Raw genomic sequence first — 26,457 nt, 5'->3', positions numbered from 1 at the left:
AATACAATTAAATCCTATATTCTCTTAATGATGGCAAAGAAACCGTTTAATTTTGAAATTTTCAAGAAAAATTATTTAAATTTACTGCCATTTAAATGCTTCTTATTTAAGACTTTGACGTGAATCGGAAAGCTGAATAAAATAAGCCCAAAAAAGGCAATGTCTACAAGTGTCAGGACACTTTACTTAAGCAGCGTTTTTAGTGAAATCGATTGGGAAATGTATAAGCAATCGAAAAATATCCGCAAAATTTCGCATCAGTTCTGTTTTTAGTATTTCCCGAATTACACGGTTTACATCTCATTCAAACATTTAAAAGAAGATTGGAAAAATGGTTTTTGAAAAATTCAAAAATTAGGAAAAATTAATTTTTCCGAAATAATTACCAAAGTTTTGGTGAAAGAATTGTAACAAACGAAAATCAATTAAGAAAAGGTAGCCAAAATGCTAGTTCAATATTTGAGTTTTGCTATTTTTTCACAAAAAATAGAAGGCATAGGAACATATTGGCAGTTTACTTTAGCAATCACTTTTGTAATGAAATCCACAGTATTCAGTGTGGTTTTTAAAACTTTTTTTCCCCAAAAGTTAACTTTAAAATCGATTATTTCGAAAACAATTGATAAAAATAACTTGATTTGAAAAATAGTAGAATGGTTTTTGAATACGGTATCATTGATAACTGTAAGTGTTACCGTTGTTTTTTAACTATTTTTTTTTTAAGTCATTTTTTACAATTCTGGGTGCCTAAGTTATCATACTTTGAATGAATTTTTCACGAAAAAACACGTTTAAAAATCTAATGCTAAAATTTAATTATTGGTGAGACCTCCAAAAACAATGCCTGACCTTAAACTTGTTCAAGATCACTGTGTCTCCCCTTTTTGATAGGAGGTCCTCAATTTCTTGGTATATTTTTTTAGATCTTGCACCCACAATCATTGTATGAATAAAAAATGAAATTAACATTCCTACAAATTGCATTTATTTCTACAACTTCTTTATATATAATTTGTATATACATTTAAAAAACGCAGACCACGAGTTACTTTCAAAAAGCAATTCAATTGCATTTTGCTAGTAGAAAAATTATTAGGTATAAACTAATATCTCAAACATTATAACGATTTATTCATATATCTAACTCCGTAATTGTGCTTCATTGCACTTGCTGCTGCTGCGTCAATTGTTGTAACCAAAAAACTCGTGTGGTTCAAATCCACTTAATTGTTCGAATACCGCTCGATTCGGCCCACCACTCCCGTACATCCTAATAAAAAAAAACAAAGTTAGAAAGAATTTTTTTTTAAACTAAATTATACCCACATTGGATCGATTTTAAGTTTAGCTAACGTAGCTCCAAATGTTGCTCTGTAAAATAAATAAATAAATTATATTACATACAAATGTCCTCTTCGACTCACATCGCTGGTTCTATCTTAACCTTTGCCACTGTAGCATCAGCCTGCTCCTGTCTAACTGACTCCTTTTGATGTTTATTGAGATGCTTCTTATAGTTCTGAGATTGTATGAAAGACTTCTGGCACACACTGCACACAAACGGACGAAATCCTTGATGAGCCATCATATGCTTTTTAAGATTGATCCTCTGTGAGAACGAACGATTGCATCGTTCACACTGAAATGGCTTCTCGCCGGTATGAATGAGCTCATGACGACGCAAATTTCCTTGTTGTGTAAAGGATTTATCACATAATTGGCATTGATATGGTCGATCGCCATTATGAACGGAGTAGTGACGTTGCAAGTTCACAGCTTGGGCGAAAGATTTATTACACTCGTTACAGATGTGAGGTCGGACATCGTTGTGTACTTTCATGTGACGCTCTAAATTGCCATGATTGGCAAAGGTCTTTTGGCACAAATTGCATACATAACTATTTTCAGCTGGATTTTGATCGTGTTTCTCTTTTTTATGCATTAGTTGATCGTGTTTTGAGGTAAATGTCTGCAAAAAAAAAAAAAATTGAAAACAATTAGATCCTTGAGTAACCGGTGGTATATGACCTGTATTTACTTGCTTACAACGTCGACACGTATAAATTTGTTTGCATAAATCGTCTAATAATTCTGATGCCATATGCTATAGATCCTTTGGGCTCATTGAAGATGCTTTTTAAATCTGTTCTTAAAAATGTAAAGAAAAACATAATTTTCAAAAAAAAAACGCAGTTATTAGCACGAGTTATATAAAAATGGTAAATTTTGGATTCTGATCTCAAATTGGTAATTAACAATCGAATCGGTACCTATCACCTATTTATGCATTTCAAGCTGTAAACAGCAATGTCTATTTTTGGCAAAATTATTCGGGCGATATTTGGTATTGTATTGGTGATTACAGAAGAAAATACAACGAATTATACGGGTTGTACAAGGAAACTAATCCAACCAAACGAGTTAAGGTGCAGCGGCTGAGATCGCCGGGTCATGTGGAGCACATGGATACCATTGCTCCACCAGAAAGTTTTTGACTCCACCTCAGGGGGACGACGCAGTAAAGGTAGAACACGTCTAATGCGGTTCAAATAAAAGAGGCGACCTCAGCCATGGTCCTAACTGCAGATGTACTTCAGCTTAGGCAGGGTTTATGTTTTGTAAATAGTGGCCAGATAAGAAGGGGAAAAGAATTTTGTCGTAGAAAACACTTAGGTTTATTTTCGAGAATTTACAGTTGTTCAGTTTCCTCGATGGAAGTGCCACTCAGTGATAGTGGCAAGGAGGCAAGTTAATTTTTGAGGTTTTGAAGCATTTAATTCTACATGGTTTCCTATACCCCATTGGATAATGCATTCAAGATCAATCACCTCTATTACGAATGTCAACTGTCATAGTTAATAAAACAAAATTTCGATCTCTTATTATCTAATTTGCAAAAAAAAATGAAAACAGAGAATGATGCCAACCGTTATTATTTGAAATGTAATTGAATAATTTCATTAAAGAAATGATCAGTTTTCCCCCATATTAGATTTTAAACCACCAAATTTCAGTATTTATCAACTATCAATTGATAGTTGACAATCGTAATAAGGGTGCAGAATATAATGGGCCATATTCATACACTGTCTAAGCTGCTTCTAAGAAAGACTGGAATTTATCCTATTGAAATAACATTGAATAAACCCCAGTCTAAGATAAACTGGGCTCTAAAAACGACTATGAATTTGCCCCAATGTATTTATTTATTTTGTAGTGACCTCCTTCAAATAGTATATACAGGGTGTCCCAAAAGTTAACGTCGACAGGTAGGTGGTGACAGTTATCAGAAAAATAATAAAAAAAAATCGGAGCCATATATTTTGTGAGTTATGGGCATTTGAAAAAAAGTCGAAAAAATGGTCACCCTGTGACGGTTTTTCATGTGCCGTGACTACAAATCTTAAGTTTTATCATTTTTTTTTGCTAAGCAACCTTAAATAACCCTGCTACCAAATGCATTCAAAAATTTTAACTCAGCTGCATCAGTTTTAAAGCAAATATTACTTTTTTGCCCAACTAAGTACTAAAAATTTTTACATGACTCTAATTCAATGAACCGTAGTGTAAAAAAAATGCTCTACGATGTTTCGGCAAGTTACCTTAAAAGTTGGTGTGTTTAATTCTCTTTTCAAAATGGTATAATATTGTTGAGAATATTCCATAAATAACCGAGATAAAAATTTTTTTTCTTAAGAAATCTGACTTTTTTATTAGGTAATTTTCCCATTTTATTTAAGTTTTTGTGTTCTGAAAGGTTCTGAAAGGGTAGAACCGTTTAGGAAGGCAGTGTACAGCCATAAATACATATATGATAAAAATAAAATGAAATGTTTTTTGCATTTTCCGAGAACATTTACCATAGTATACTAATATAAATTTTTTAAACCATCAGCAAGTAGAGATTTCAACGAATAAAATGACCACCAACTTTTTGAAAAAAGCTGATATTTTGACACGAGAATGTTCGAATGAAAGTTAGGTTGTTTTTTTGATATTAAGGTGAATAAGGTGAAAAAATAAATATTTTAAATTAAATAAATTACAGTGTATTTGGGACATAATAAGGTAAGTAGAAAACAATTTTTTTGATAAAAATAAAAAAACAAAAACTCGGTTATTTGAATTTTTCACATAAATATTGAGGTTATGTGAAAAAATTGTTAACACAAAAGTTGTACATCTTTTTATTACCTACAATTGTGCCATACAATTTTTTTTCATAGGACTTGTAGTTCCGGAAATCGAGATATACCTTTTTTTAAAAACTAAATTCACCCACTTTCCGAACTCGGCTCGCCCGTAATTTATTTTTCCTTTCGTTTTAATCAATTCACCTTCTTTTCCAATTTTCATCCTACTGTTATTTTTTTTACTTTTTAATGTTTTTGAAGGCTTCGGCCCTGGTCTAATAACACAACAAAAGCGATGGAAATATAGCCAGCAACTGAAGTAAAAGTTGACATATCTCTAGCTTCCGCTAAAAGGTTAGTTGTGTACTGAATATCAAAGGCTGGAGATAGCCCATATAAAAAATGACAACAGCCGAGAGATAAAAAAAGCGAAATCGACCAAAAAATGTCGTGGAATGGGGTATCTTGTTCCTGGAAGCAAAGTTCACCAGTAGCCAAAAATACAAATCAAGTCGGTTTATGGAAAAAAAACGTTACCTGCAACTTGGAACAATCCTAGGGCATTGCAGGAGTTATGTTAGTGTGATTTTTACAAGCCTGGAAATTTTCATAGGTTTACAACTAATTTTTTGAGATTTACTGGTTCAACTCTGATGAATCTCTTAATACGGGGCAAAGCAAAAGTAGTACAACTTCTAGCTGACCAGCCCAGCATTTGTTCCTGGGTGAAACGCATTCTGTGGACTAAAGGTCTTAAGAAATACAAAACCATTAGATTTAAGGATAAACCCGATATGCATTGGGCACAATGTTACTTAATTTATACAGAACAAACATTAGACAACGAGTATACAAATATACTGTCCACTTTCAAGAAAAAAAAAAAAACAGGAAGATCAAATCTACTGTAAGCTTTACCTCTTTAAAAAGTCAAAAAGACAATCATGCTTCATTAAGAATAAGAACGTTTAGTTCACATAATAATCAAAAACTGCAAAATGACTCTTAAGTTGCGCAATATTGTATAAGGTGAACCATATGTTTTCGGCGATAGCTATATCAAATAAGTCTGAAGAGGAATATTTGTAACAAAAAAGTATGGTGTTAAGCAATCGTTTTTAGTTATGACATTAAAAACTCAAATACCGGCTTTTCTTAACCAAAAATGATAACAAACTTTCTTGAAGCTTGTTCTTCTTCTTCAAAATATACATAATTTTCATTCCATTTAATTTGTTATTTACCTTTCAGACGAAGAAGACAAGTTTTGCTTGTTCTTATTTTTTGTTTTTATGGAAAATTGATGGTACACGAGAAGTTGGGTTTGAAATCTAGTTTTTTGAAGCTTTTTACCTTTTTTCGAATTGGTGAAACTCCCTGAAAATTATTTTTTTACTGGATAATACTCTGCAATAAATTTTGATATGAATATTATCTATTTTATTCTTTAAATAAAAATTTTACTTGTTTTTTTTTTAATAATCAGACACTTGTCGTGTGGTGTTGAAAGATGGTGTTGAATTCGCTGACAGGTGGAGTTGTCAAATTTGACATGGAAAAAAAGTGCTCATGGCTGGGGGGAATTTAATTTTATAAAAAAATGAAAATTGTTTCAATTTCGTAATTTTGGAAAGAATTTTTTAAAAAATATATAGTGGACACAAATCCAAAACAACGAATGTGCAAAATTGTAATTCTGACATAAACGGCTTCAAAGTTTTGGAACCTCATACAAACTCATGGAAGCTTGTGTAACGAAAATTGATAATTTGTAGTCTGTTTCACAACATGAGATAATAGCCTTTTCACACCAAACCAAAAACGCGGTTTTTGCGAAAAAACCCAAAAACCTATATCAAAAACACAAGTTTTTCCATACATTTTCCATAAACCACAAGTTTTCGTAAAACACAAGTTTTTGATTAAACTCGCCAAAAACCTGAAAATGAAAACATTCAACTCCAAACGAAATAACCAAACAAACCTTTTGAAGAATTCAGCACAAATTCAGCAGACAAAAAAAAAATGAGAGCAGACAAAAAAAAAAGAACTGACAGAATCAGCTGTTTTACAAATGCAGTTTGTTGATTTTTGCAACTGGTAAGAAATATTTTTGTATTCATTAACAAAATATTCTGTATAATTAATCAAATTTCTTTTCATTAATTGTAGAAAATGGCAGAGCAGAAAAAAAAAACAAAAAAAAAGATGTCCAAACGATCTTCTTCATCAAAAATCTCTTCTCAACTTTACTAATTAAGCTATCTGGATGCTACTTCGAAGTCGTTTTTTTTCCTTGTATTTGGTGTCTCAAAGAGGAAGAAACTTTGCAAAACTTTTATATATTCCTCTGTTTTATGTTAATGAATTAAAATTATTTATTTAAATTGTCAGAGTTCCTTTTATTTGATTAATTTTGTGAGCTCAAGCTGATTTAAGCAATAAAAATTAAATCCCATCGAAAACTTGACATTTGGATGTCAAAATATTTTAAACGTCAAACAAAAACCTGTAAACTTGTAGTGTGAACGCTTTTCAGGTTTTTGAAAACTTTTTGCCATAAACCGCGTTTTTGGGTTTGGTGTGAAAAGGCTATAACATCGTAAATCGTAAAAAACAAATTAAATTTTTTTTATATGATTCTTGGTAAACATGGTAAAATGGTAAATATGGTAAGCAAACTGGTCTACCCCATAAAAAATGTTGACAAATTTACCACTTTACCAGGTTTACCACTGCTTCATGAATACCCCTTATTATTATCTCATTTGGGTTCTAGTGAAAACAGGCTACTGTGCTGCTAGGCCCAGTAACCTGTTTTGTTACAAAATAGTGATTAGATTGAACGATAACAAGTTAAATGACGCATTAAAATGAAAATGTCCAAAAATGCTGATTCGCGGTTTTGGACATAAACAAAAAATACCAAGACTGGAAACTCGGCGGTCAACTGACGTTTGCCTACAAGCTGCGCGGTGTGGTGAATGTCGTGAACCTATCGTTGTGTTCGTGTCCGATGTGTGGTGAATGTCGTGAATCTATAAATGTGTGCGTGTTAACGTCATTTATCAACGTGGTGGCTTTCACATATATTCACAGACAGCACTGTCCACAAAAGGGTTTTGGGGGGAAAGACGTACGAAATTTTCCAGTCTTGGTATTTTTTGTTTATGGTTTTGGATTTGTGTCGAAGATATTCTTTCGCAAGTTGTGGCTGTGGGAAGAACTGTTCTTTTCATTTAAGCAAGTGGGGAATAATCAGATGTGGTCAAAGTGGCACAGTTCACTGAACAAGCCTATTTTTAAACAAAAAATGTCTGAATGCGTCCATTTCATATTTTTCACCACGATTCATACCAAATTTCACCATACTTCATACCTCTCAACAAAAGTGCTGCCGTGTAAGCTTTTACGAATTTTAAATAATAATTTATAAATATAAAAAAAACAACACCAAAAAATACTAAAACTCTCATTTATGGATTGATTATTTTTTATTGATTTTTTTTCGGGTGTTTTTCCTTCCTTTTTACAAATTTACAATACTTGGAATTCTTAATTTGTTTCGGTTGTTTTTGCTGTGTGTCAACTTACAGACAATAAAAACTTTGCTAAATTTTTTTTTTGAACAAAAATAACAAAAAGAGATCAGTACAAAAACCAATTTGAAAAACCGAATAGTACTGAAATAACACTTTTGTTATATTTTTAAACCAGTTCCATTTTCCTTCATTCCAAAAAGGATTAAACTCAAAATAACACTTTTTTATGGAGTGGTGAACATTAATGAGATGGATGATTTTTGTGTGTGTCATTTGTCTAAAACAAAATCTCCACCAGAAATAAAAAACAACAATCACCAAAAGAAATGTCGAATCCATAAGTGTGCGTGCATTTCCGTCTGGATTTAATCTAGAATACACCTTATTATGGTGTGAAGGAACATAAAACCCGAAAAAGTGCAAGAAATAAGTACTAAAACAGTACCCTCAATGGACTGAAGGAAAACGAGATAGGGCAACACTGCTAATGGCAATTCGTGGTGAAAAACGACGGGTTATTTTTCAAACAAAAACAAACAAATTCGAATATTTTTCAGCTCAGCCGAAAAAGTGAGTTTATTTCTTTTATGCATACATGTATTTATATTCTCAGGATCCTATAAACTAAACTAAAACGTGAAATTCCAAAAATCCAGGATGTCAGTATTTTGTTGAAGAAAACTTTTTCTTTATTTTAGGTGATTATAGTCCAATAAGATTGCCTTCAATCAATTCACTCACCGTTCATTTTTAAATACTCAAATCCAAAGAAGTGCCGAAATCCTTGGTAATCGAAATCTCCAAAAGTACACCATGTCTAATCCAATATTTGAGATAATAATACCCGAAAGTTCACGGGTAAAATCCGAAGAAGATGTAACAGATGCAAATGTGGTTATAAAACAAGAAGCTGATAGCAAAGATATAAACTCAACTTGCATCGGGCACATTAAAGAATTTATTCAAGAACGTGAGTAGCATTTGTATTTTTTGATATTTTTTTCTTTCATTAATTTGGTTTTAGAACCAACTGTCCCATAACTGTATGGGACAGAAATAGTTTTTAAAACTACAGTACGTTCTCGATTAACGCAACTCTCGATTCACGCAACTCCTCGATTTTCGCAACACCCCAATTTTTATCATTGTTGACGCAGTAATTGCAATTCTTGTACAAAAATTGACTCGATAAGTGCAACTTTCAATACAAAAATACGATGAACTGACCAAAATTTAACCCTTATTGAAAAAATGTTGATTGTTCAAAAATTGCTAGACATGTCAATTTTTGAAATCTAACAAACTAAAAAATCCAAACAAAAATAACCCATTTTTTCGAAATAAAATAATTAAATTTGGATAAAGAACTAAACATTCGTAATTAAGTACTTATCGTAATGAATGAATGAATTAACTTCCATTTGTTTCGTTTCATATCAATTATATTTTATTCGACAGAAATTTGTTGCATAAAATATATTTGTTAGTGTTGCTTTTCTGATATTTTCGCTTTTCATCTCATATTGAGCCTAAAAATTATTTACTCGGTCATTGCAACAACCTCGGTCATTGCAACCACCCTTGTTTTAATTAGTTGCGTTAATCGAGAATGTACTGTATTTCATTTATCATAAATGATTCGGTGAAGATATTATTTATGTTCATATTAAAAATAAGCTTCGCAGATGGTATATTACAACTTTAAGGTCTAACTAAGCTTCGTGCTTCAAATACATAAGTGGACTAGCTTGGTGGAAATAAAGGTTAGATCTTGGCCTCAACCAGGGCCCGATCTAGGGGGGGCAAGCTGGGCATTTGAACAGGGCGGCAAAAATTATGGGTGGCAAAATCTGGAGAGCAATAAGTACATTAGCTGCGTTCCTTTGGGAATATTCATCTACTGCTTAGTACTTTAAGCTGCTTTGAACTACTTTTACAATATAGGAAAAGTAGTTTAAAGTACTAAGCAGCAGATAAATGTTCCCAAAGGAACGCGACTATTGAAATGAAATAACTAGCTCTTCATTAACAAACTCGTCAAATCTTATAGAGTAAAAGGACCCCGCACATTTTGTATTGGAAGTGGCCCTCGGTGAAATTGTCTGAAATTTTAGTATGTTGTTCTCTTGAAGCCCTTGATCAAAAGTCGACATGGGCAGAAAGTCGAAAAATGGACAGTTTTTAAAATAACGGGTTTTTTCCGATGACTATCTCAAACCTTTTAAAAGGGATAGTAACTCTCTATATTGCGTTAGTTGTCATTTGACCCCTTTATCCACTGAAAAATAAAGATTTTCAAAAATGTCACTACCGCTTCTTATTCGAAAATTTTGAAGCAATTGTTAGGGAAGAACGAAAACTACAAATTGAACAGTGTGATGAGCTTTAGAGTAATTGTATTAAGGTAAAATTCTGATTTTGAAATTTTTCTTCACAATTTGATAGATAGTACGTTGAGGCATTCTTATTATATATAGCATTCGCACTTTTATTTAAACTAAACACAAATTATTTAACCTTTTCACAAATATATTTAACCTTTTAGAAAATATATTTCACCTTTTAGCAAATATAATTAAACTAAAAGCAAATCAATTAAACCCAAAAGCAAATATAATTAAACAAATGTATTCTATTTAGTAGATTACGGGAGTATGATAGAATTAACATAGAACCACAACAGCAAAGCAGAACATGGAATGATTCACAAATTGAAAATCTTGGTGAAGAAGTGAATCTGAATCATATAAAGCTGAGCACTGGCACTTCAATACTGACTCATGAAAATCTCCGCGAAAAAGAATGGGACATATTAAAAAAGCTTGAGAAGAAGATTTTAGAAGACGAAAGACTCCTTATTACACAAGAACAGGAATTATTGCTATCAAGACTTAAAAATGTCGAAAGAAAGATAAAACCAACATCTAGCAAGAGACAAAAAGTTGTTTGTACGGTTACAGAAATTGCCGATACAATTCCTTTATTTTTACCGGGTGATGTGTCTTCCTTGTCGTCAGAGTCCTGGATTAAAAAGGTAGAAAGTTTATGGAAGCTATTCGAATGGGATGAGAGAGCTTTGCTAATGGCAGTAGCTTCTAAACTGCAGGGACCTGCACGACTATGGTGGGACACCACCCCAGAAGTATGTTGCTCATTTAAACAATTGGCCGAAGCATTAAGAGTTAACTTTCCACAACAAACAAGTGAATTTGATATACATCAACAACTGACTAAGAAGGTCAGAAAGTCCAGTGAAACAATCGAGAGTTACTGTTTCGAAATGAATATGCTTGGTAAACGAAATGAACTTGCAGACAAAACCATAATTCAGTATATTCTAATAGGGTTAAATGATCCAGAAATAAGTTGCAGTTTTGCAGGCAGTAGTTTCAAAAATATTGCAGAATTAATTGAAAAAATAAAATGTTTTGAGACGATGAGAGCAAATGCAATAAATACACATCAAATAGAATCCACATCCAATGAACGAGTCCAAGAATACCGAAGCCAACCTACAATGTATTTGAATTCCTCAGGGCAACAGAAACATTCAGTGGTACAACAAAACACCACCACCTGCTACAATTGTAACCAGCCAGGTCACTACTCAAGGCAGTGCACCCTAACGAGAAAGAGATCACGAATCGACAGCAAAAACATTCTTTTTTGATAAGCCAAAGTATTGAATTATTATTAAATGTTAATTGTTGTATTTTTACTTGCGATATAGGTACTATATATCCAGTTATGCATTCGTACAAAAAAAAAAAGTTGAGATAACATTTTTCCTGCCTGCCAAAAAAGTGGGTCCCGGAACTGTCAGTCTGTCTGTCTGTAAACGAAGCTACAGCCCAAACAGATGGACCGATTAATGTCAAACTTGGCATGTATTGTTATTTGGCGACTCTACAGAGGTCTTTTTGGAATTAATTTTTTTGGACCATAAATAACGGTACTTGTCATAATACCGATTTTAGTAAAATTGAAATATATCGAAAACCGCTCCAACGATTTTGTTTAAAAAATTCAAATATTAGTTTTAAGCTAAGGTCTATCTTTTAATGAAAAAATTTTTTTTTGAAAATCATTATTAACGGTACCTGCCATAGAACCGTTTTTTTTTTTTTTTTTTTTCAAATCCGATTATCTCCGAAACTGCTTATTCGATTTAAACGAAACTTTTTGTGAAGAAGCATTTTTGTAATTTTAATATAAGCTAAAAATAAAATTTCCAAAAAAAAGTTTTTGGACTTAAAAAAATTTTGAAATTTTTTTTTTGAAAAATCAATTTTTCGTAAACGGGTCATTGATTTTTTTTGAAATTTTCTTTTTAGGTGTTGATTAGTGATTTCTACAAAATGGCATACCAATTTTATTTTAAAACTTTTTTTCCAAAAAATTATTTATAAAAAATTAGTTCTTTAAAAAACGGCTCTAACGATTTTGAAAAATTTTTTTTAGTTCAGTTTTTTTTTTTAATCTTTAAGAAGGCAATACTCGTCTTCATTACTAGTTCTTCTACACTTAGCTTCCATCTTAATTTAGTGTCCAAAGTAACACCTTAGTACTTTGAGCTAGAAGATAGTTAGGCCAGTTATGAAATTCTAGAAGTATTGGCCCTTAGTAATAGACCCGAATTAAACAAAACTCGATTTTAACAAAAAAAAAAAAAAAAAATAAAAATCGGTGGTTCAGCAACTTATCTTCTGAAATCGGTGTTAAAGGTGCAGTTTAGCACTCCATTTGCTAAAAACATATTTGCTAAAAACGCTAAAGTCATGCTTGAACCAAGCTTTATCCACAGCTAATCCGCCGAAATCAGAGAGTTAAATTCCTGAACGGAGAGTAACCCACGTGTGTAAAGTTGGCCCTTAGAGCCAGTTGTACAAACGTGAATCAGCCTTCGTTCAGAAGTTTAATTCTCCGATTTCGGCAAGTCAATTTCGGTTCAAGTTTGGATGTGGCTGTTTTTACATATAAGGACTTGAAAGCTGCGCTACCTGTTAGGTAGACCGATCCACGAAATTGCCTTAAAAATGTTAAAGAGATTGCATGATAGCAGAAACACCATTCCATACAGCATGAAGTGTTTCCAAAGAAAAGTTCTTTTTTCAATTTTTGGTTTCATCTGCATTGATGATGATTGTAGAAGAATAATGCAACATCGAACTGAACGGGTTGCACAAGGATACTATAACCTAGCCAAACGAGTAAAGGAACAGCGGGTGAGGTCTGATGTGGCTAGGTCATGTGGAGCGCATGAAAAATAATCGGCCCTAGCGAGGTATAGTCGGAGCGGAAATTTGTCCGAATTCCTACGGATTTGAGAGTTTTCACTTGTCGAAAACGTGACTCGAAGCAATATTCAGATGAAATCGGAGAGTTTCCGGGCCGACGTATACCTTGCTAGGGCCAAATACTCCGGCCCATTAAGTTTTCGACTCTAACCCAGAGGAACAGCGCAGTAGAAGATGACCTCATCTTAGCTGGCGCCAACAAGTCGAAGAGTGTGAATCCCTTTACGGGGTGACGTTTGAGATGCTCTCCCTTATAAGAGACAGACGTCGTCCACGTTCAAATGTAGAATTTTAGCTACACAGCATTTTGTGGGAGCCCCCAGCAAAAAAAAAACGTTGTTGGCGTGTTCCATACAAAAATGCTGTTTTTTTAAGTCGTTGTTCGTCGTTAGTTTGGGAGAGGCTTAGTTCTTTTCGGAACGAAATGCAAAGATTCAAGCATCTGACGTCATTAATAGAATGGGTGATAACTAGTTCTAACTATTAATTATCTCGGATTTTTTGGTAATGGCGATATATAAGAATCGAAAAGGCTTCTGAAATGAATCATTGGGGATTCGTAAATTGGAATGCACAAAATTCTCAAATTCTGGAAGGACCCTAAGAAAAATATTTCTTTTAAACGATTACAGCGCTCATATGCGGCTAATAGAAACTAGAAAAATAAATAAACTTCATTTTTGACATTACCAAAAATCCATCAAAATTTGCGTAAAAAAAAAACCAAAAGCACCTAAATCCGGTGAAAATTTATACGTTTTTCCTTAAAAAATTAAATAAATTTATCATAAATAATTCAAAATGATTCAACGACAACGTCAAAGAATTGAACAAGCTGTAACTGAAATGATTGACGATATGGATAAATCACATTTACGTAAAATGCAGGTAAGAATCAATAAAAGTTGCGTGATACCATTTTTGTAAGGTTATGAAAGCTATGCTGTATCTAATGAAATACTTTAAATCTAATCTTTTAAATCTTTGTTTTGTATTTTCAAGACAGACATGCATTTATGTGCTGCACGATGTTGCCAGGATATGAATGCAAGTGTTGACAGTGTCCAGAATTGTGTCGACAGGTGTTCGAATCCAATTACCCGAGCACAGAATTATGTGCAACATGAATTGGGTGAATTTCAAGGAAGATTACAAAGATGTGTTATGGTAGGTTTGGTTTTTGAATAGACATAAAGATCCATGAGATTTATTTCTAATAATTATAGCAATGCAATGATGATGTGAAGGTTAAGATGCCACCAAGTCCAAATGAATCGGATGTAGCAAAGTATACAGATCAATTCGAACGTTGCGCAGTTCAGTGCGTCGATAAACATGTTGGTTTGATACCATCATTGTTGAAAACAATGAAAGCAGTTCTGGCGAAAGGTCCAGACGGTATACCAAACGCTTGAGCATTTTAAATTACAAAAACAAAGAACGTTGATGTTTGGCGCTTCTCCAGATCAAAAATAAAGAACATTTAAAAGCGAATGTACCTAACCTACCGTTAATAAAAATCAAAAAAAGATTTTTTTCCTAACAAAAAGCAGTGTTTTCAATTTATCATAAGTATTTTTTGGGATAAGAGTAAAAATTTATTCAATATTGAAACCACAGGATCATAACTAAAAGTTATATTAAGGATGTAATTAAAAGTACATACAACCAAAGAAACTCTCCTTAAATCACCAGAAAAAATAGGTTTTTCCTATTTAAATTTTTTATCGATTCGGGTAGAATTCATGGACACAATAGTCTTCAAAGTCTTTTGAGCTGAATTTACTTTAACTACCAAAAAATTAATATGAAGTGTGAAACTATTACCGAATTCTTTCCACCAAATTAAATTATGAATTATGGACAGCATAAAATTGTTGTATTTTTCAAACGAATAAGTTATAAATTTTAGTGCTGATCTAATCAACAATTGCTTAAGAAATCATTCACATCAAAATTGTCTACAATAAATAAGTCTAAAAACAAAAGAAAATAAATATTTTTCTGTAAACAAAAACATTGAAGAGCCATGTCCCATGAGACATATGCCATGAGACATTTCCCATGAGACATTTATCATGAGACATGTACCATGAGACATTTCCCATGAGACATTTATCATGAGACATTTCTTTGGCGCCGGGTACAAAGGTGTTAAGTCAAGAAAAATTTTTGTTTACATTGATAACAAAGTTTAATTTATAAAAGAAAGTTTGAAATATCAATGTGATCCATTACCAAATGTGGAAATTCTTTTTGAAACAATATAACACTGTAGAAAAATGGGTTTTCGTTTTCTGTCTTCCTCTTGACTTAACGCCTTATGATCAATTTTTGTATTTAACCCTTTCGAACCCAAGCTATGAAAATCAATATTAAAAAATGTTTTTTCGGTATTATCGGGTCAAAAACATCACAACTAAGAAATATGAATAGCAAAAAGTTATTTTCCAAAATAATAAATAGCAAAACTAATGTGTTTTTCTCATGTTACACGTAAGTAACATGCACTGCCTATGACCACCAAAAAAAGTCGGAGAACTGAGAAAATAACTTTTTATGAAACTATAATGTTTGCTACTTCTTCTAAGCAAAAAAGCAAAACACTTTCAGCATTAACATTTTTTATATCTTTTTTTCAAAATTATGACCATATATAAAAAAAAAATTTTTTTTTTGCAAAAAAAAATATGTGAATTTCAGTCCCTTTCTCGATAAAAAAAATTAAAGGTATAAGACATCCATTTACTGTTAATTCATATAATTCTCATTTAAATGTTCAATATTCTAAATTAATACTTCATGTTTAATCACTTTAAAATAATTTATGTTTGTAATCATATATTTCATTGATTTAAAATTATTTCAAAAATCATATAAAAAGCAGAGCTTGATTCAAAACAAATCACTCTTGTTTGATATTTCATTGAGCAAAGGTTGCCTAGCGCTAACGTTCTCAAAAAAGTATCACACCAGGGGGAGTGGCTTTAATTATAAGCCAACCTTAAATCGTTTAATTATTTTTTATTATTTACGACGTTTTCTTCAAAGCGCCTAAATATTTTACAAAAAGTAGTTCAACGCAGTTTATGGTTGCCAACTCATTTCATTTAACGTAATTTAAATTTCTCAATTATTTTATTAATAAAATTGTTTATATTTATATTTGAAAATACAACAAAACGTCTTTTCATTCATCTTTGTTGGTGATTTAATTTTCTTTTGTTTAATACTTTTGTTCGTTTATCTGTTCAACGTTTACTGCGGTCTTCGGACAGTATAAGCGCCTCAGAATAAATAAACAAAGCTTCGATTTCTAGATTTGTGACAGATAATTTGAGAACTGATACTACACAATAGTGTGTAGTCACACCCACAATCATCAAGGACGAAAATCTGATCCTACAAAGGTATGATTTTTGACTAACTTTTTGTAATAATCCAGTAACTAGGCATTATTATCTTTCAATTAAGCCATCGTAACCTAAAAAATTGTTTAATTTAATATTTTTTTTACGAATTTTTAAAAAAAATTTACATGAGAGTAACGCTGGGTCCGAAAGGGTTAAAAATTAAAAATTAATGCAAAAACAAAGGAGTTAAGTCAACTAGTACCACAAAATTAAAAAAAAGAATTGACTTAAACCCTTTATACCAAATCATTTCTAACGGAAGGAGATACGCTAGCATGGTATAAAAAGAGAAGGTATGATCATTAGAAAAAACTCAGTATCGAGAACTGTCAAAACTTATGGCTACTTAAGGTTTTGACAGCTCAGCCCATTGAAATTGTTGTTGTAAACAAATTTGTCTTGGAAATTGTTGTTGCTTTTGACTCTGCCATATGCCAAACGTCAAAACCTTATTACTCCATTTTGTAAGATGGCGGCTCTAATGATCATACCTTGTCTTTTTATACCATGATACGCTAGAGCTATGACGATAGGACCAAACGAAAGAGAAAAAAAAACTGACTAAAATCCAATAAAAAACCGAAAATCGATTTTTTTGACTTAACCCCTTTGTACCCGGCAGCAAAGATTAATCATGAGACATTTATCATGAGACATTTATCATGATAAACGAAGTCAGATTTGTAGGGTTTTCACACCCAACCTTTGCTAGTTTTTTGTGGCATGATTCTGCAGGGTGGTGCGAGATAGCATGCAGTCATTCAAAATTTTTTTTTTATATAACTTTTTTTTATTTATAAATATATTACGAGTAAATAATATTTTAAACTTAGTAATAAATTAGTTTTTTTAGTTTAGTGTTTCAGTTCAATACGATTAATTGGAAGTAGGCTAAATTTAAATACGTGCATTTTATTTACATCAAAATAAAGCATTATGCTTTACAAAATCGATCAACAAAAACTTTTTTATGTGTGATTGATGAAAAATGTCATCGGAGCAAGAATTATGACCGCAAAATTCATTAGTTTTCCTTATCTTGAAAAAAAAAAAAAAAAATAAATAAATGAGCCAATGTGTAGTGGCCCCGCACTGTGGGGCAACTTGTATGGGAGACCGGGAAAAACTCAATTAAAACTAAACTACTGAACCAATTTTCATGAAATTTGCAGGAAAGGTAGCTAATAGCAAGACAAATCTACACCAATGACCACCCATTGCCACGCCCACTCAGAAAAAAATTATATTAAAAAATCAGAAATCAAGTTTTTGCAGCTGTAAATGACTTACTTCCAATCGCTTTTTTAGAAAAATCAAATTTTTTTGAGTTTATTTGAACATTTTATTAATAAATACCGTTTAAATTTTACATAAATCAAAAAAAAAATCAAAAATTTTCAAAAAAGGAAAAATGTCCAAAAACGGTAGGTATGGCATTTTTTTCAAAATTTAACTTTCTTGGAAACTTTTTTTTGTCCTTGGTTAGTTCTAAAATTTAAACAGCTACCAAGCCTAAACTTTTCCTTCAATTAGCGGAACATTCCATCAAATCATTCCATCCTTTTTTTGGAAACAAGTGGAACTAAAGATAAGAGAATCTTCAAATAACCAGTTTTACTGTATTCCGATTCCGATAGTTATAAATAAAGTCAAAAAAGTGGCTTAGTGAAAAAAACATTTGTTTTAATAGGTAAATGTGCAATGCAGGTTTCATTAACACAAACTCCTGATCCCAACAGCGACTAAATTAGGAAAAACTTTAAAATTGTGGGTTTAAAATTTTTTTTTGCAATCTTATCAAAAATTTTGGGCTGTTTAGCAAAACGGACTTCACATTCAGATTCAGCATACCAAAATACATTTAGAAAGATTTGTCTGGCGAAAATAGCTGCATATTTCTTTTTTGCCTTATTTTTTTTTTTTTGGTTTTTTGAATGACTTTTTCAGATTGAAATTGCTATAAAAACCGAATACGGACGTCTTCGGGTGAGATTTTTTTTTAAACTATTGCTAAGATTCAATACTATCTAGGAAAACCTATCCGCCAACAGAGGCAGACGGAGGCAGTAGTTAAAACCTAATTTGAACCTAAAAAGTCACGAAAATGGAATGTTTTTTTGTCAAAAAAATTGTATTCAATTCTTTTTCGCTAAACTAATGTACCATATTGTTTGTCTATTTATTTTAAGCCTATTTACAAAAAAAATTGGTTCAAACCTTTAAATTTTAAGGAAAATAGATCATTTTGAAACTACTTGTATTTTTATCAGTTTTCACTCTTTTTCAACTTTGAGCGATAATCTCCAGGACCACAATTTTTTTTTTGAAAAACAGTTTTCATTTTCTGATTCTTCAACTAATTTACTGTTAGAAACACGTGCAGTATCAAAATAAATCGTACTTCCGAAAGTTGGGTTTTTTCCGCCTTTTCCCCACTGTGGGCCCCGCAGAGCCATCTACGTCAATATTGCGTGTCAAATATTTTCAGGTGGTTCAGAGAATCTTAAGAGTTTGTGCTATTTTAAAGAGCTAAACGTTCTCTGTATACCAGTCAGAGCTCAGAGGAAGGACAGATTCGTGGTTATGATTTCTTTCCGAAAGTATTGGTACCTACTCCCACGATGTATATCCAGACTTTAAATCCTATCGAGTATTTATGGGACGTGCTTGTGTATAATTGTATGTCATTTCGATATTTTTTCGCATATACAATTTTTTAAGCGAAGCTTACATTTCAGTGTAAAAAAAAAATTGTTTTTTGAAGTTAACATCGTAAGCTTATCATCGTAAGTCAAAGAACTTCAATACACCATGGGAGAAAATTATTTTTTTGCACACTGAACTGTTAACTAGGCTTTAAGAACAAAAGAAAAACTGTAAAAAACACAATAAATAATTTTATTCAACTTATAATTATTTGTAAATGTTTATATATATTAACATTATCATTTTTCAATCGTCTACTATCTCTTCTTTCATAAAAAAAATTACGTATTCGATTTACAACAATTGCATTTTTCAAAAATGTAGTTTATTTTTTTTGGAAAATTTTCTTCGTCATTAAAAAAAATTCACTAACCTTAGTACTTATCCTATTTAAGTTACACTTTTCAGAAATTTTTATCTGAACATAATCACCAGTAAAAATTTCTACTGGTTGCTACTTTTTGATAAACGTTTACCATTTTTACTCCAGAAGGTCACTTGACATTTTATTTTTTTGCCCGAATTTTTTTGGAAAACCGAACACGAATCGAAAGGTGGACAATATAAATGCAGGGAAACAGCAGCGTCTGTGTGGCTAGGATTTTCAACACGATGTAAACCTAAGTTGTCTGAAAAATCAACAATTTTAATTTCGTTAAAAATTGTTTCTTAGTAAAAATGCTCCTTATTACCGTTAATGTAACACACATCATTCAAGGCCATTACTGATTTTCCTTGCTCTTTCAATTCCTCTCCATTGAAATTCTCATCTGCATCTTCAATGCGACCAATATCACCACTAGTGCTTTTAATGGTTTCCTCCGAATCTGGCATTTGATAACGTGTTTCTACCAATTCGCCTTGGAGTATTTTCATAAAACAATGTGAGTCGGAATGATCGTGTATAGCTGAGCCATGGCCTTCACCCCAACAAAGTATCATCAGATTGAATTTGCTATTTCCAGCATCAACTAGATTGCGAGTGTATCTGAAATAAAATATATGTTTTATTTTACTGTCCACCAGGGCGTATACGTGTTTTTTTCAACTTACTTGTAACGATCGAATTTTGCAAATTTGTGCCACTCTTTTATGTTTGACTTATAAGACAGGAGAATATGATTGACCATTTCGATATTCACGTAATTTGTTTCAAATTCCTTGTGTAACGCTGCAATAAGATCTTGCAGGTTATCGATTGATGGACCATATTTTAATGGTTTTTCAATTCCACGAAAATGTTGAGTAGCTTCGCGGAGATAAATTTCTTGAATATTTTCATTTTTGTCGGTTTTGGACAGAGCCATTTTAAAAGCTGAGCGAACCTAGAAAATAAGAAAATTATGAAAGAGGAAAAAAGTAAGGATTTTTTTTTATGGCGTTTACTTTTGAATATCGTACAATAAAAATTTCAAGACAAAAATTTTATTCCTGAGGTCATTTTAAGTCGAAAAACTTAAGGGGTAATTTTCACGTTTCGTCCCGTTTTCGAGCTTTGACGGTTTTTATGATTTTTGCTCTCTTTCCCTTAACTCGATTTATCTTTGCCAAACTACGTCTAATTTGAAAGATTTTACAGTTTTAGTTTGTCTCAAAACATTTTTTTCTACGCACAACCGTTTCTCCGCAATTTTGATTCAAACCCAATTTTTTTCATTTTTTAAGTTGTTTTTTTTTTTTTCACTTTCATATCATTTTATTCAAAAAACACGTGAATGAGTATTTAAGCCCAGTTTATTTTCTTAAAAATAATAAGATTTTTTTTCTGAGTGAATTAAAAAAAAATAATTTTTAAATACAAAATTAATTTAAGCCCTGATTTTTCAATCGTCGTCAGTTAGACTATCAGAAGAATAAATGTCAATATAAAAAAAACTTTTATTCATATGAATAAGCTCTATCTGAGGTTTATCTGACTATTGAAAAATTGTCCTTGAATGAATTAAATCTTTTTCTGAGCTCTATCTGTTTGTTCTTTTTTTAACCACAATACCTACCTCAGAAAAAGTTTTTAATTCATTTGAAGAAATTTTTAATTTAAATATATTTTTTTTTAATTTACTCAGTTTCTTTATTTTTTTTTAACCCTTAACTGATGTGGTGAAATTTACTGACGTATCTAAAGTCGTAGGTCCAGTGGACCCAGGTGTTTTTAAATGATAAAACAAAATACAAAATTAAATATTTTTACAAATTTCTTTATAAAAATTTCAAATATAACATTTTCCAAACCAGTTAAGAAAATAAAAAAAATGGGAAAACTTGTTTTCAAAATAAAATTTCCACTTTAAAATTCAGTCGCAACGGTTTTTTTTTAATTTTTAAAAAAGGCGTGGGTCCCCTGGACCCACCACATCAGTTAAGGGTTAAATTACATTCAGGAGTGTTTTTTATGAAAAAAATCCTATTTTTTTTAAGAAAATAAACGAAAAAAATTACTACTCATTCGCTTGTTTTTTTAATAAAATGATATGAAAGTGAAAAAAAAAATTCCGCCACAACTCAACGGGACGAAAACAGGAAAATTACCTCTTAAGTTTTTCGACTTACAATCACCTCAGGAATGCAGGGTTTTCATTTGGGGCGGTGACTGTGGGACATTCATATATTGTCCTCTTTTGGTTCTTAGTTCTTATTGCAAATGAAACGTTCGTTTCGAATTCTATCCCTGGTTCCATATATCGGAAGTGGGTTTTTCTAAAAATATGTACCTGGTGCAATTAAAATAGTGACTACCTATACATTAAAAAAAACTTTTACATTCACTTGGAGTAGTAGTATAAATTTGGTTTTGCTTTTGTTAGATTCAGCATACAAATATGCGACCAAAAGATTGAAACCAGTAAAAAAGTACTGCAGTGCAGTTGGTTGAATTTGATTCAATTAACAGCTTTCATTCATAATTTAAATTTTTTATACTAATCGCTGACTGCAATGTACTTTGGAAGTAAAAAAAACAAACTTTAAAAAATGTATTTTGCTTTTTGCTGCTTTTTGTCGATTAAATGCAGTTTTATTAAATTTTTTTAAGAATCCAACATACAAAACTGTTACTTTAAAAAAAAAAAATTATCTTAAGTTAGTAAAAAAATAATAACAAATTTAACTATTTTTGTTACAAAATAATAGTGAAGTTTTAATAGAGTTAAATTCCTTACCTCCAATTTTAAAGCATATCACGAAAAGTTGCTCTTTTGTAGCCGGTTTAAAAAAAAAGTACAAATATTTGCAAAGTAAAACTTGCATATGGTAAGATCGAAATATATTACAATATAAAGTCAGCACGAGCAAAAACAAAACAGAAATAAAAGGTTGCCCAAAAAAAAAATTAACAAACAACAAAATATGAGTTATTTGAGCAAGTGCACCTATTTATAATGTTTATTGCAGAATGCTTTTTATTTGATTTTAATTTAAAAGTTTATTCGATTTAGGTCTTTCTTTGAATAAACCAGTTTCGAACCATACATCTTTTTTTAAGTGTGCTACTCTGAATCATTTGTGAAAAAATGGTGAAAGAATAAAGAATAGGAAAAAACCTTATAATGATCTTTTAAAATTTTTATTTGGATTTTTAGGTACTTTTGAGACGACAAAAGACCCTTACGCAAAAGACGGTTTCACAAAAGTTGTGCACGGTTAATTCATTATAATATAAACTTTAAAATAATAAAATTAAAAAAGAATCATATCAAACACATTTGGAAAACCAAGTAGGTACGAATGCTAAATGCTGAAAAAGTTGAGAATGGCCTAATGGGACAAATTAATTCTTGGGTGACGATTTTTTATCGTCAAATTTCATGAAAAAAACCACTTACTTTAAATATAGAAAGATTTTTTGCTCTCCTTTAAAAATTTAATAGAGTTACCCAGTTCGATCTAAACTCCCCGCTCATTTCTCTGAAAAAATAATTCCTGGTTATGTCCTTCTCTAGGGCAACTGATGCTTTCTTTCAGCATTTTTACTGGCAAATGTCATTAAAATTAATTATACTTTCAGCATATCTTTAATCTTTTATTTCGTTCAAGTTCTTACCCATTTTATCAAATCTTTTATACCTTTCAAGTTCTACTCATTATAAGTGTTGATTTTTTGATTCACATTTTGTTGTAAACTCTATGACACACCCTTTTTTAAGCAATGGTTTAGGTAGTGTAGTGCTTAAAGCATACTTCTGATCAGGACTATTTCAAATTAAACTAAAAACTTTGTTCAGAAGCTTAAATGTTCTTAAAATTAATTGTTGATATTGCAATCTATATAAAAATTGTGCTAAGATCACTTCGTGATAGATAAGGCATGTTTATTATGATTAATATTCATAATCTTGATTTTTTTATTTCTTCCAGAGTTTAAAATGTCTTTTTAAAGCAGTTTATTCCAGTTTGTGTTAGGTTTATTTAAGATTATTAAAAAAAAAAATGATAATCATAAGTTATAAATTTATTAGGTCAAAGTATATTATTTAATTCACAGGCTTTTGATTTGCCATAAATTCCAACTGAAACATTGCAAGAAATTCCCAGAAAATTTGAAAGATTATGTAGTAGTTTTATTGATTTGAGGGAGTTTAATCTCCAAAAAGTATATTCAAAAGTGGCATACTGAACCCGAAATGTCCTGACCCTCACGTAAGAGGTTCTTTGTTATCATCCAGCCACATGTTTTTCAGGTTCCCATACCGCCACCATTCTTGAGAACTAACTATACTCACAAATGAGTGGTTATGAGTTGCAAATCTCAAAAGACCTTGTATTTTGTACAGTGCAGTCAAAATACGTAAATGCATTTTAATTTGTTTCCCTGCACCATTTTACTTTTAATCCTCTGTCGGCATACGGGTGCCAATTCGAAAGGATACAATTTTAAAATTAACGATTTTTCAAAAAAGGTGTTCACAAAACAGCCTCATTATAATGGTGATAATATACTTTATAGGAATTGTGAATACAATATTCGAATTCTTCCGAAAATTCTACGTCAATTTCATATACATATTTCCTATAAAATATTGAAACCGAAAAAGTTATAAAAACTTAAAAAAGTAAAAACCAAATTCGCAACCGCGTGTCGGTCGTGTCACAAAAAATGGGGAGGGAAAAGCCACTATAAAACAACGTAAAATCAATAAAAACCATATTGATTCAACTATGATTCGGAATGATTTTTCGTTGAAGATGAACATTTTAAAATCAACGTGGTAAAATGGTTAATTTTTGATGGTTTCGATTCTTTAAGCAACATAAATCAAAGTAGTTCATCTTTGACACAAAGACGTTTCAACTTCAATTTATTTTTTCCCTCAGTATAAGGATTTTTGGTCCTCTGATTTCAAATAAGATCTTTGAACTTTTTTAGCAGACCAGGTTTTGAATTTGAATTATGCAAATTCTTATTTTTGATCATTTTACGAATCAAAGTCAAAATAGGGTTGTTTGAAAAATTGAGAAAATTTTCACAGTGGAATATTAATTTTTCAACAACTTTTTTTTCGATTCTGATTTTTTTTTTTCAAACGCTCCATTTGCCAATAGATAGTAGAAAGATGTAGTTTGTTTTGATGATATAAATGTAAATCGGCCAATAATAGGCCACGACTTGGAAAACACTTCAACGTTTTAAAGTTCATGCGGGTCAAACACAAATGACGCAAGCTCATTGTTAGATTGCTGTATATATTTCGGGGAATTCTTTTGAATCTTTTATAAAGTTCGAAGGAAATTTGGTAATAGATCGATAGCTATACACTGAGTCGATATAACTTTCAACTAGATAAAGATCCCAAAAGTGGTTTTATACTATTTTGAAGATTTTTTTTGTTATTAATGGGATTAATGTTTAGGAAAGGAATATTATTTATGGAGTGTTTCCTTTTTTTATCAAATCTAAGTTTTAAATGTTTGCTTTCCAAATTTTGATACTATAACTTCAGGTAAATTAAAACAACTAATTTTATCGATAAAATGTAAAAAACTATCAAAAGTATTAGAGACTTCTTTGAAAATTCTAAATACTTTTGAAACACAAATAAATGATCCAATAAAATAGAACCGTTGTAGAAGTTTATACATTTAATTTTAATCATATTTCCAATAAAATATATGAATCATATCGGAATATATTCTTAGGAAATCACTAATGTTATTAAATTGTATTACTTACTATTTATTATAGTATCCTTAAATTGATTAAAAATTATTTTTATCCTTTAGCAACTGCGTTGATGATTTATTCCTAATTTCTTATATGACACTGATAGTGTGAAGCACCGATTTAATAAAATGTTAAAACTCTCAATCGAACGATTTAAAGATTAATGATTTCAATTGAGGTTTTTCTGTGAAAACATCTTCGAATTGGATGTTTTCTCGCTCATACGTAAGTATTTTATTTTTCGAAATTAAAATCTGAACTTGTTATCATCTCTCAAAAAAAAAAAAAATTAATATTTTAATCAATGTTTGCAAATAGGAAAGAAAAATTAATTTCCATGTCGTATTTTGAATAAATCTTAATACGAAAGCATTTATAGTGTTGTGTAAATTACGCATTTTTATTTATTTTGATGAAAATTATTGGAATAGTTTTGAAAAATATTATCAATCAAAACCAAGGAATATGTATTTGTATCTGGTGCCGGGCGTGCGATTGTCGTGCCTTTAAACTTTATATTTGATTTGGAATAATCCAGATCGTCCTTAGTATAGAATTGTTATCTATGATTTTATTGTTATTTTCATTACAATGCGGTTCATTTAAATATACACACATAAGAAGAAAGAAGATGTTTTAATCTAATACTTGTTGATTTTGTTTATATTTGAATAGGCTTTATTGATATGGGTATTAGAGAAACATTTGAAAAAGTTACTGGCAACAAATTTGCAGATGGGCACTAGCTCGGTAACTTCTGAAAGAACTTTGAAAAGTTTTGTCTTTTATTTTATTTTAGAAGTTTTATTTTAATGCCTATAACTTAATAAACCTCACTGTACCTGTAACTTAACTAATTGATTACGATTTAAAAATTTGAACTTACTTATCAGCTCTCAATGAATATGACCTGGATTAGCATTCCCACTATCTTTATTTCCATGCAATCGAGAAAAAGTGTGGAGAATTAGATTCAATCTACCTATGTATATAGGGTTATCAAAAATTTAATTTTATTGGAATTATTTAATTTGAAAATTGCTTATGAAGCCAAATTTTAAATTAAACGGACTTTTTTTTAAATATGTCGTTTTACTATCCCTACATACCTAATATATGTTATGTATACAATATAATTTAATAATATAATTTGATTAACACGAGTCTTAGATTTAGGTATTACATTCAAATTTAAAAAATTTATATTGA

At 31.0% G+C, this 26,457-nt stretch overlaps 3 protein-coding genes and 1 long non-coding RNA gene across 7 annotated transcripts; 2 read left to right on the top strand and 2 right to left on the bottom strand.

Moving 5' to 3' along the window:
• Positions 1 to 962: 962 nt before the first annotated feature.
• LOC129921310 (oocyte zinc finger protein XlCOF15) lies at positions 963 to 5,492 on the bottom strand. Of its 4 annotated transcripts, none has more exons than XM_056003096.1 (5): positions 5,378 to 5,492; positions 2,039 to 2,148; positions 1,425 to 1,969; positions 1,327 to 1,371; positions 963 to 1,270 (listed from the first exon to the last, which is right to left on the bottom strand). In XM_056003096.1, the coding sequence occupies exons 2-5, from the start codon at positions 2,099 to 2,101 to the stop codon at positions 1,183 to 1,185; spliced, it is 741 nt and encodes a 246-aa protein (XP_055859071.1). In that variant the 5' UTR covers positions 2,102 to 2,148; positions 5,378 to 5,492; the 3' UTR covers positions 963 to 1,182. The 4 variants fall into 4 exon arrangements, with proteins under 4 accessions (XP_055859071.1, XP_055859070.1, XP_055859073.1 ...); XM_056003095.1 differs by having other exon boundaries at positions 2,039 to 2,143; positions 5,378 to 5,478; XM_056003098.1 differs by having other exon boundaries at positions 1,445 to 1,969; positions 2,039 to 2,143; positions 5,378 to 5,478.
• Positions 5,493 to 6,172: 680 nt separating this feature from the next.
• LOC129907029 (uncharacterized) lies at positions 6,173 to 6,526 on the top strand. Its single transcript, XR_008770918.1, has 2 exons — positions 6,173 to 6,233; positions 6,306 to 6,526. It is a non-coding gene; the product is annotated as an uncharacterized LOC129907029 (long non-coding RNA).
• A 7,139-nt stretch (positions 6,527 to 13,665) lies between these two features.
• Positions 13,666 to 14,521, top strand: LOC129905635 (protein FAM136A-like). The gene is made up of 3 exons (XM_055981163.1): positions 13,666 to 13,860; positions 13,975 to 14,139; positions 14,199 to 14,521. Exons 1-3 carry the CDS (start codon positions 13,774 to 13,776, stop codon positions 14,385 to 14,387), a joined length of 441 nt encoding a protein of 146 aa, XP_055837138.1. The 5' UTR covers positions 13,666 to 13,773; the 3' UTR covers positions 14,388 to 14,521.
• Positions 14,522 to 19,394: 4,873 nt separating this feature from the next.
• On the bottom strand, positions 19,395 to 25,420 carry LOC129906541 (cysteine dioxygenase type 1). The gene is made up of 4 exons (XM_055982330.1): positions 25,258 to 25,420; positions 20,145 to 20,416; positions 19,784 to 20,079; positions 19,395 to 19,720 (listed from the first exon to the last, which is right to left on the bottom strand). Exons 2-4 carry the CDS (start codon positions 20,396 to 20,398, stop codon positions 19,536 to 19,538), a joined length of 735 nt encoding a protein of 244 aa, XP_055838305.1. The 5' UTR covers positions 20,399 to 20,416; positions 25,258 to 25,420; the 3' UTR covers positions 19,395 to 19,535.
• Between the last annotated feature and the right edge of the window lie 1,037 nt (positions 25,421 to 26,457).

Source organism: Episyrphus balteatus, chromosome 1 (genome assembly GCF_945859705.1).
Source record: "Episyrphus balteatus chromosome 1, idEpiBalt1.1, whole genome shotgun sequence".
NCBI classification, from domain to species: Eukaryota; Metazoa; Arthropoda; class Insecta; order Diptera; family Syrphidae; genus Episyrphus; species Episyrphus balteatus.
This window is presented reverse-complemented; position numbering and strand designations above follow the sequence as displayed.